Consider the following 10,398-nt stretch of genomic DNA (forward strand, 5'->3'; position numbering starts at 1 on the left):
TCTGGTAGAGAGCATTGAGGACATGGATATTTCTGACATCCTCCAGGGCCCGTCGGCCATTTTGGAGGAGGCTGCTATGATTAAGCACCCAGAGATCTCCACCTCGACAATATACAGGTCTCTGCTTCTCGACTCATCTCTCGCCTCCTCTAACATGGTCACTGAGAGCATTATCTTCAACAGCCCACCCCCATCAGAGGAGAATGTGAGTATTCAGAATGTGCTCCCTGTTGATAAAGTTGACATCCTCCATGGTCAACCAGTGGAGGGGTATATCGTCAAAGCTGAGCAATGCATCACTCAGGTCATTCAGGATGCAGCTGTGACATATACTAGCGTGCTGGATAAAACCGACACTTGTGGGAAACTGTCGGAAGTTCTGTCTGTCTGCGTTTCCGCTGAGAATATTGAGGATGCATCCTCTGATCTATTTGGTGGAATTATTTCCGACCTGCATGAGGTATCTGAGGTCAATAAGACCTCCATGCGTACGAAATCAGGTCGCAAAATGTTCTGGATGGAAGTGAGTTCAGGTTCCCAGAAGATTTATACCAAAACCCTGGACAAACTGAGGAAGCTTTTCACCTCTCACCTTCTCACTGAGGGAAAAAATACTCCTGTGCAAATTGAGTTCTATGACACTGGACTACTTGTAACTGAGACCACTGTGGACGTATCTCCTGTACAGAAGACAGACAGTAATACCTCTTCAATGTCCTCAGCCCACCAGCTCACCCTCGACACCTGCACTAAAGGGGTCATCAAACAGGTGATCTCGGTGCTGAGGGTGGAGACTTCAAAGGAAGTCAAATGCGAGAGCATGTCAAATGCATCCTTCGACTTCAACCAGAAGTTGGACTCTATAATTTCGAAATTGGAGAGCCTCACCATTTCGAGTGACGTGACGTCAGCCAAGATTGCCAGGCTCACGCGATCTCGTAGTGCAGCCAGCAGATCCTCTAACATTTCCATCCAGAGCTTTCACAGTGCTGAGTTCCAAGCTACGGCCAAACTGATTGTGCGTGAGGCCATTCTCAGAGCTGCTAGCGAAGCCAACTGTTCTTTGCCACAGAGCATGACTAGCAGCACCTTCTCACACCATGTGGTTTCTACAACTGAAGATATAGTGAATATGATCATGCAAGACCTTGAAAGTCTATCCCAGTACACAGTGGAGGACGCAGACTCCTTCCCACTAGGAGAGAAAAAGCTGCAGTCCCAGCTCAATCCCAGAGTTGTCTTTGACACCTTATTGGATGCTGCTCAAACCATGTACCACAGAGTAAAGGATAGACTGAACGTCTTTTTGTCTTTTCCACCCGTGTCAGTCACCACAGCCAAAGATGTGCTGGACTCCACCCCTGTGGAGACACTCAGATGCTCAAAGTCTCCTGACACTGCTCTTGTTAAGGACAGGAGCCGCCCTCCGTCTGTGAGAAGTGAGAAGCCATTTTCAAAAGTCAGTTTGACTAAAAGGTCTAAAGCCCTTGTGTCTTCGAGTGGCTCCTCCACAGACCACCATGTAATTGACACATGCAGTGAGGATGTCACTCTGCCTACCAGGAGTATGTCAGTTGTGAGCGACACCAGTTTGAAGAGAACCTCTCCTCTCCATGGTAGTGGATTGAGTGCAAGTTGTGAACCTCTTGTGGCTCTACAAGACGGAACAGTGGCAGTCAGCCAAGAAGGCTTTAGCAAAACTGCAAAGGAGACGCTCAGCTTGATCCTAAATGTGATCAAGTGCAGATTGGCCAACTCTGAGAGTTCATCTGTTGGGCAGAATGCAAGGGAGGAGCGTCTGATAACCACTAACATGTTAGACTCTCTACTGGAGAGCCTTGACCTGTTGCCTGACATGAGTGCTGCCAATGAGATCACAAGGACAGAATGCCATACCTCTAACGCAATGGACAAGACAGGTTCACAGTCAGCGCTTGTGAATCAACAAGAAATAAACATATCTGACACCAGTCTCATAGTGAAAACTATAATGGACACATTGAAGACAGACGACCCAGAGATGACTTCAGCAGAAGAAAATCTGGATAGACTCCTGTCAATTGAAGCCCTTCAAGATGCGTCTGGCAACCTGATCGCAAAGGTCCATGGTCTCATTCAGGAGATAACCATAAGCCGCCAGCTTCAATCCACGACTGGCCACAGAAGCCTCTCTCAACCAGCGCTGCCAAAGCCAGCACTGAGGAAGCTGTCAAAGGACGATGCGTCAGAGCTCGTTTACAGCTTTGCCCAGACTTCTGTTAGCAGACTCCTGGGGCAGTGTTTGGTTAGGCCTATGCCACCCACCGCTGACAGGGTTTTGGATCAGGTCATCAAGTTGATGACAGACATGGTGATGGACAGCCTGACTGATCTGTCCAAGTCTGCAATGGAGGATGGTAAGTGAAAGTACCTCTTCATCTGCATAGGACTTCATTGTAACATGATGCTCACTACATTGCGTTTTATGATGTGAACTTTGCTGTTTGCGTCCAAAATGGCACCTTCTTCCATATTTAGTGCACTACTTTTGACCAGAGCCAGACCCTATGGGCCCAGTTCAAAAGTTGTGCACTATAAAGGGAAGAGAAGGCCTTTTGGGACACATTGACTGATTTCCATTGTTGCGTCCTCTTCTCCCAGTTATTGTACCCAGGTCGGTCACACCAGCTTGCTCTTCTTACTCAGACACCAGCAATGCCGCAAGTGACATCACTCATGGTATTGTGGCTGACCTTAATGCTACTGAGGAATTCCCTGCCAGGGGCCTTAGCCCGGCTGATGTAAAGGCTGACGGCATGGCCCGCCTTCCCTCTGCCAGGGGGAAGAGACTAAGAAGAACAGGAAGTGGCATTTCCTACACAAAATTGTCAAGATTCCAAAGATCAGGATTAAGGTAGAGGGCTCAGTGTCTTTAGATTACCTCTGTAAGGCAGGGCTGAAATGTACCCTACAGATTCACTAAACCCCTATTGTCTCTGCATTAGAACAATGCTGTTGTCATTGTCTTTAGGAGGTTGAGTGAGGCCGCTGTAATACAATCCTAATACACATGGGAGAGAGAGTCAATGGATGTGTTCCAAATTGCACCCTATTCCCTATATAGTGCACTACTTTTGACCAGAGCTCGATGGGCCCTCGATGGGTCAAAAGTAGTGCCTTAAGTAGCCAATAGGGTGCCTTTTGGGATCCATGCCATATATTTTACACATGCTCAGTTGTCCTGATGTGTTTTGTCAACAGCTGTTCAAGACAAAGGGGGAACCAAAGAGCCACCCTGAACAGGATTCTCTGCCTACCAAACGTCTCAGAGAGACTCGTATTTCACAGGGTAAGTGATAAGCATCGATAATGTCATATTGATGTATCACCCTATGGCCAGCTTGTTAAAACGGTGACTACAGATACAGGCGGACAGACAGATACACACATTCATTTTCTGATTATGAAATATTATTTTCACAGATGCTGAGTGTGAGGTTCCATCCACTTCCCCACCCAAAGAGGACCTGACAACCACACTGGCCCCTGCTCCCCAGGAGTCCCAGTCCCGTAAACGCCCTCTCATAGTCAGGGTGTTACGAGCTATCTCCAGAGCCGTCTCCAAACCATTCAGAGAAGCTTTTGGGAAGAAGAATTAGCCAAATGCCAGATTTTATTACTATTTTAATCAGAGCCTTTATTTAATAAAACATTACTGCATTGATTTCTGTCTATAGTCGTCTTACTGTTTGTGCAAGATAATGGTACTTCAAACCACATCGTCAAACGTAGTTATAGTGAAGCACTGTTTATGATTATTGATTGTGGAAATCACATTTTAATACAGAAAAGATGTCGTCACATAAAGACAGACATATAGGAGAAAACTCTGTCGACTATTCACATGATCAAGACACAACTAAAGCCATGAATGGATCATATTATTATTATTATACCTTGATTTCAACAAGGAACACAGACAGACCAAGGTTTCTTTTACAGCTGGGCCCTGCGTAGACATGTTACACATTCAGTTTAGCTACAATGATTAAGAAACTACACAAGACAAACAAGACCATCACAGATAACACAAAAATACAGCAGCAGATTGTTACATTTGCACACAGGTTATTCCCCTAACAACACAATAACTTGCATTACCCGAAAGTTACAAGCAATACAGAAATAAAAATCCTCCAATAATGATTTAAAATGGGCAACAGGGGGACAAGAGTCTCAAATTTAAGTTTAGTCTGCAGGCTTTTCCATTGGCAAGGAGCGTAACAGGAAAAGGCAGCCATACCCAACTCTGTGGAAATCGCATGGACCTCAAGTGTAATCCATGCTTGAGACCTGGTTTTAGGAATTCTAATTCTAATATTGATGAGTGATGATAAATAAGATGGTAGTTTATTCAGAAGTGCTTCGTAGACAAACACGAGAACATATTCTCGTCTCATGGACAGCGAAGTCCAACCCACATTTTGATACAAAACACAGTGGTGAGTTCTGTAGCTAGCGTCCGTAATAAACCTAAGTACTCAATGATAAATAGCATCCAGCGATGTAAGTGTGAATGCCATAGCATGCATGTAGATAATATCCCCATAATCTATAACAGACATAAAAGTAGCTTGCACAATTTGTCTTCTATTTGTACAGGACAAACATGTCCTGTCTCTATAGAGGAAGCCTAGCTTGATTTTTAGCCGTTTATAAAGTTCGTCAATATGCATTTTAAAAGACAGTTCATCATCCAACCATATCCCTAAGTATTTATATGCAGAGACCTGATTCATTCGAGAACCATGTAAGCTCTTGTAAGTGCAAGTGTATTTTCAACCAACTTTTTGAACCTATTAAAAATCATAAAATGTGTTTCCTTTGTTTCTTGTTTTAAATGTACATTTTATTTTAACAATTTTAAAACAAGATGAACAGAGAACAGTTGTTACACTTTCTATGAAGCCCATATATATAATGCATACACTCAAGTCATACACTCATAATTACTTAATTACTTAGTGATTGAGTAGGCTACATAGATTTCATGACTAGAAGCTCAAAAGACGAAAACGTATTTTTTTTGTTGTAAATGTACATTTGCTATGGTAAATGTTAGCAACACCTCCGCAGGATGCACGGGGGATATGGTCACTAGTGTAGCCAGGAGGTGAGGCCTCATTTAACACAGTAAATTCATCAGGCTAAAGCCATGTTTCAGTCAGGCCAATCACATCAAGATTATGATCAGTTCATTGACTATAATTGCCTTTGAAGTAAGGGATCTGACATTAAGTAGCCCTATTTTGAGATGTGAGGTATCATGATCTCTTTCAATAATGACAGGAATGGAGGAGGTCTTTATCTTAGTGAGATTGCTAAGGCGAACACCGCCATGTTTAATTTTGCCCAACCTAGGTCGAGGCACAGACACGGTCTCAATGGAGATAGCTGAGCTGACTACACTGACTGTGCTAGTGGCAGACTGGCTAACAGCCTGCTGCCTGGCCTGCACCCTATTTCATTGCGGAGCTAGAGGAGTTAGAGCCCTGTCTATGTTGGTAGATAAGATGAGAGCACCCCTCCAGCTAGGATGGAGTCCGTCACTCCTCCGCAGGTCAGGCTTGGTCCTGTTTGTGGGTGAGTCCCAGAAAGAGGGCCAATTATCTACAAATTCTCTCTTTTGGGAGGGGCAGAAACCAGTTTTCAACCAGCTATTGAGTTGAGACTCTGCTGTAGAGCTCATCACTCCCCCTAACTGGGAGGGGGCCAGAGACAATTACTCGGAGTATGAGGATTCTGTGTTATGCACTATAGCCCGTTACCATATGTGATTTAATATTATCTGCTGTTGGCTTGTGTGGATGTATGTATGTGTTATGCAACATAGCTGACTTGAACCATTGTTAAGTTTCAGGGCCATGGGCCTTTCTCATGATGGAAAAATACAGAACTGTGCAATGAGTTGGGGGGGTGGCACATTCAGAACAGTCTTTTGTTAGATAACAGGAGCCAGGTGCCTGATAACTGCATATTCTACACAGCTACAACGACTGACCGCTGAAGCGCTTAAGGGGCTGGGACCAGCCTCTGCGCCAACAATGAACGATAGGCTGGGTGAGTCTAAACCACGCCCAGTCTCTACTCTGACAGGCCGGCTCGGAAGCAGGAACTACTTCTGTCAGAGTATATTAAATATCTTTGTCAGGAACAAGTCAGTTCTGTTTTGCCCTGCGAGGTGGGACAGAGAGCCCATATACGAAAATTGCATTTACCACTTATTGCTTAGCTAATAAAAAGCCTCATTGTGATATTTATCCTGATACCAGATTCGAATTGACGCAACCCTGACACGAGTGAAAAAAATTGAGGGAAACCAAAAATATAAACGGTAATTATTAAGTAAAAACCGTAAAGTTGTCATGTAGCAAAGTAGGCAACAAAACACCGCAACACGTAAACAAGTCTGCAAGTTGTGACCGGAAATGGCGTCAAAATGCTGTTGAGGTATCATGTGATGCTACTAGCATAAATGGACCAACACTGAGCACAATTGGTCATTTAAAACACAGGGGTCTGAGTAATATTGCTGGCGCATGGATATAATGCAAAACTAATGTTGCAATCACCCCAGTTACTCAAGTCAGGTCATACACCTCACCTCCAAGTAGGAACCACCAAAACAATACAGAGGACACAAGTATTACAGTTAATGTTTAATTGAGCCAAAACAAGCAAATGCAGTTACACACTGGACTAGAGTACCCATGAACTCTTGCATGTCCCACGTCAGATATCCATGGCGTCGTCGCCGGACGGGCCGGTCGCAGCTTCAGAGGTGGCGTCGTCGCCAGACGGGCCGGTCGCAGCTTCAGAGGTGGCGTCGTCGCCAGACGGGCCGGTCGCAGCTTCAGAGGTGGCGTCGTCGCCGGACGGGCCGGTCGCAGCTTCAGAGGTGGCGTCGTCGCCAGACGGGCCGGTCGCAGCTTCAGAGGTGGCGTCGTCGCCAGACGGGCCGGTCGCAGCTTCAGAGGTGGCGTCGTCGCCAGACGGGCCGGTCGCAGCTTCAGAGGTGGCGTCGTCGCCAGACGGGCCGGTCGCAGCTTCAGAGGTGGCGTCGTCGCCAGACGGGCCGGTCGCAGCTTCAGAGGTGGCGTCGTCGCCAGACGGGCCGGTCGACGGGCCGGTCGCAGCTTCAGAGGTGGCGTCGTCGCCAGACGGGCCGGTCGCAGCTTCAGAGGTGGCGTCGTCGCCAGACGGGCCGGTCGCAGCTTCAGAGGTGGCGTCGTCGCCAGACGGGCCGGTCGCAGCTTCAGAGGTGGCGTCGTCGCCGGACGGGCCGGTCGCAGCTTCAGAGGTGGCGTCGTCGCCGGACGGGCCGGTCGCAGCTTCAGAGGTGGCGTCGTCGCCGGACGGGCCGGTCGCAGCTTCAGAGGTGGCGTCGTCGCCGGACGGGCCGGTCGCAGCTTCAGAGGTGGCGTCGTCGCCGGACGGGCCGGTCGCAGCTTCAGGTGGCGTCGTCGCCGGACGGGCCGGTCGCAGCTTCAGAGGTGGCGTCGTCGGACGGGCCGGTCGCAGCTTCAGAGGTGGCGTCGTCGCCGGACGGGCCGGTCGCAGCTTCAGAGGTGGCGTCGTGGCGTCGTGGCGTCGTCGGACGGGCCGGTCGCAGCTTCAGAGGTGGCGGTCGCCAGACGGGCCGGTCGCAGCTTCAGAGGTGGCGTCGTCGCCAGACGGGCCGGTCGCAGCTTCAGAGGTGGCGTCGTCGCCGGACGGGCCGGTCGCAGCTTCAGAGGTGGCGTCGTCGCCAGACGGGCCGGTCGCAGCTTCAGAGGTGGCGTCGTCGCCAGACGGGCCGGTCGCAGCTTCAGAGGTGGCGTCGTCGCCAGACGGGCCGGTCGCAGCTTCAGAGGTGGCGTCGTCGCCAGACGGGCCGGTCGCAGCTTCAGAGGTGTCGCCAGACGGGCCGGTCGCAGCTTCAGAGGTGGCGTCGTCGCCAGACGGGCCGGTCGCAGCTTCAGAGGTGGCGTCGTCGCCAGACGGGCCGGTCGCAGCTTCAGAGGTGGCGTCGTCGCCAGACGGGCCGGTCGCAGCTTCAGAGGTGGCGTCGTCGCCAGACGGGCCGGTCGCAGCTTCGTCGTCGCCAGACGGGCCGGTCGCAGCTTCAGAGGTGGCGTCGTCGCCAGACGGGCCGGTCGCAGCTTCAGAGCTTCAGAGGTGGCGTCGTCGCCAGACGGGCCGGGCGTCAGAGGTGGCGTCGTCGCCAGACGGGCCGGTCGCAGCTTCAGAGGTGGCGTCGTCGCCAGACGGGCCGGTCGCAGCTTCAGAGGTGGCGTCGTCGCCAGACGGGCCGGTCGCAGCTTCAGAGGTGGCGTCGTCGCCAGACGGGCCGGTCGCAGCTTCAGAGGTGGCGTCGTCGCCAGACGGGCCGGTCGCAGCTTCAGAGGTGGCGTCGTCGCCAGACGGGCCGGTCGCAGCTTCAGAGGTGGCGTCGTCGCCAGACGGGCCGGTCGCAGCTTCAGAGGTGGCGTCGTCGCCAGACGGGCCGGTCGCAGCTCGTCAGAGGTGGCGTCGTCGCCAGACGGGCCGGTCGCAGCTTCAGAGGTGGCGTCGTCGCCAGACGGGCCGGTCGCCAGACGGGCCGGTCGCAGCTTCAGAGGTGGCGTCGTCGCCAGACGGGCCGGTCGCAGCTTCAGAGGTGGCGTCGTCGCCAGACGGGCCGGTCGCAGCTTCAGAGGTGGCGTCGTCGCCAGACGGGCCGGTCGCAGCTTCAGAGGTGGCGTCGTCGCCAGACGGGCCGGTCGCAGCTTCAGAGGTGGCGTCGTCGCCAGACGGGCCGGTCGCAGCTTCAGAGGTGGCGTCGTCGCCAGACGGGCCGGTCGCAGCTTCAGAGGTCGCAGCTTCAGAGGTGGCGTCGTCCGAGGACACGCCAGAGGTGGCGTCGTCGCCAGACGGGCCGCCGTCGTCGCCGCCGGTCGCAGCTTCAGAGGTGGCGTCGTCGCCAGACGGGCCGGTCGCAGCAGACGGGCCGGTCGCAGCTTCAGAGGTGGCGTCGTCGCCAGACGGGCCGGTCGCAGCTTCAGAGGTGGCGTCGTCGCCAGACGGGCCGGTCGCAGCTTCAGACGGGCCGGTCGCAGCTTCAGAGGTGGCGTCGTCGCCAGACGGCAGCCGGTCGCCAGAGCGGTCGCAGCTTCAGAGGTGGCGTCGTCGCCAGACGGGCCGGTCGCAGCTTCAGAGGTGGCGTCGTCGCCAGACGGGCCGGTCGCAGCTTCAGAGGTGGCGGCGTCGTCCGAGGACACGCGCCTCAGCTTCTCCTCAGAGGACAGGGCATCATTTGCCGGAGAGCTACCATGGTTTGGAGAAGCTTGGGATTCTACTTCATTGGTCTCTAAATACTCTTGAGAAAAAACAAAAGGAACAGTTGGGTATTCTACAGCAACACATCTGTTCTACACGGTCTAGGCCAAATTGCTAATCGAATTTTGAGCAACATGAACCCAACAAAGTATATGTTTCAGGCCGTACCTTCTCTGGCTTGTTTAGCGTCAGACCCTATGGATCGGAGCAAGGCCAGGGCATGCACAATGGAGACGTCATTTGATGACAGCTCTGAAAAATGTAGGTTAAGGTTTGACAACATTATTTAGACTGAGTTACTCTATGCTGTTGAATGAGTGTCAAACACAGCAGCACCATAGACAGTGACAAAGAACATAGCTAGAAGGGTTGTGGAAAGAAACACTTACCTCCAAGTCTCCTCTGCAGAGAGACTTGATCTTGCTTCTGGGACTTTCCAACAGGGTAACAAGAAACTGAGGAGAAAGTGTTGACAGAAGTTGAGTTCACACAAAATAGCTACATATATTAATAGCAGTGAAGAATAAAAGATGACCAACGCGGAAGATACAGACAGTCAAATATTAATACCCAACTTATAAAGTTAAGCATATTTACCAAACAAATCCCTTAAACATTAGTGAACCAACCTTTGACAACCCCCACAGTCATCACAACGAGCAGCAATTCTCTCACACCTCCCATGATCATGAAAATAGTCTGTGTTATCAACAGGTAATGTCTTCCCATGGCCTGTATGAGGCTTATATAGGCCACTAATGACCTTAGTTTACCTGACAAACATGGCTTAACGATCAATTAACAAGCTTGATTGAGTTGTTACGTTCAGATAGAAATAGACCATGTAGAACATATGTTGATTCTTATCAAGTTGGTGGGCAGGCAATCTTTTCTACTCCATATATTGCATTTATATCTGTAATGATTAACCCTAATGGTCTCAGATCAGCAGTAGAAAGAAGTAGGCCTAATTATTTTAGGTGTAATCTTCAAAGATATTAGGGGGAAATAAACACTGTACCCAAATCCACGTTTTACAATGCTCCTGGGAAATGGGTAGGC

General features: G+C 50.6%; 1 protein-coding gene across 1 annotated transcript; it reads right to left on the bottom strand.

Annotated features, from left to right (window-relative positions):
* Positions 1–6,702: 6,702 nt before the first annotated feature.
* LOC139396231 (polysialoglycoprotein) lies at positions 6,703–10,026 on the bottom strand. The gene is made up of 7 exons (XM_071143376.1): positions 9,966–10,026; positions 9,726–9,791; positions 9,505–9,588; positions 9,143–9,376; positions 8,622–8,864; positions 8,253–8,534; positions 6,703–7,487 (listed from the first exon to the last, which is right to left on the bottom strand). Exons 1-7 carry the CDS (start codon positions 10,024–10,026, stop codon positions 6,772–6,774), a joined length of 1,686 nt encoding a protein of 561 aa, XP_070999477.1. The 3' UTR covers positions 6,703–6,771.
* Between the last annotated feature and the right edge of the window lie 372 nt (positions 10,027–10,398).

This window comes from Oncorhynchus clarkii, unplaced genomic scaffold (genome assembly GCF_045791955.1).
Source record: "Oncorhynchus clarkii lewisi isolate Uvic-CL-2024 unplaced genomic scaffold, UVic_Ocla_1.0 unplaced_contig_2937_pilon_pilon, whole genome shotgun sequence".
Taxonomy (NCBI): Eukaryota; Metazoa; Chordata; class Actinopteri; order Salmoniformes; family Salmonidae; genus Oncorhynchus; species Oncorhynchus clarkii.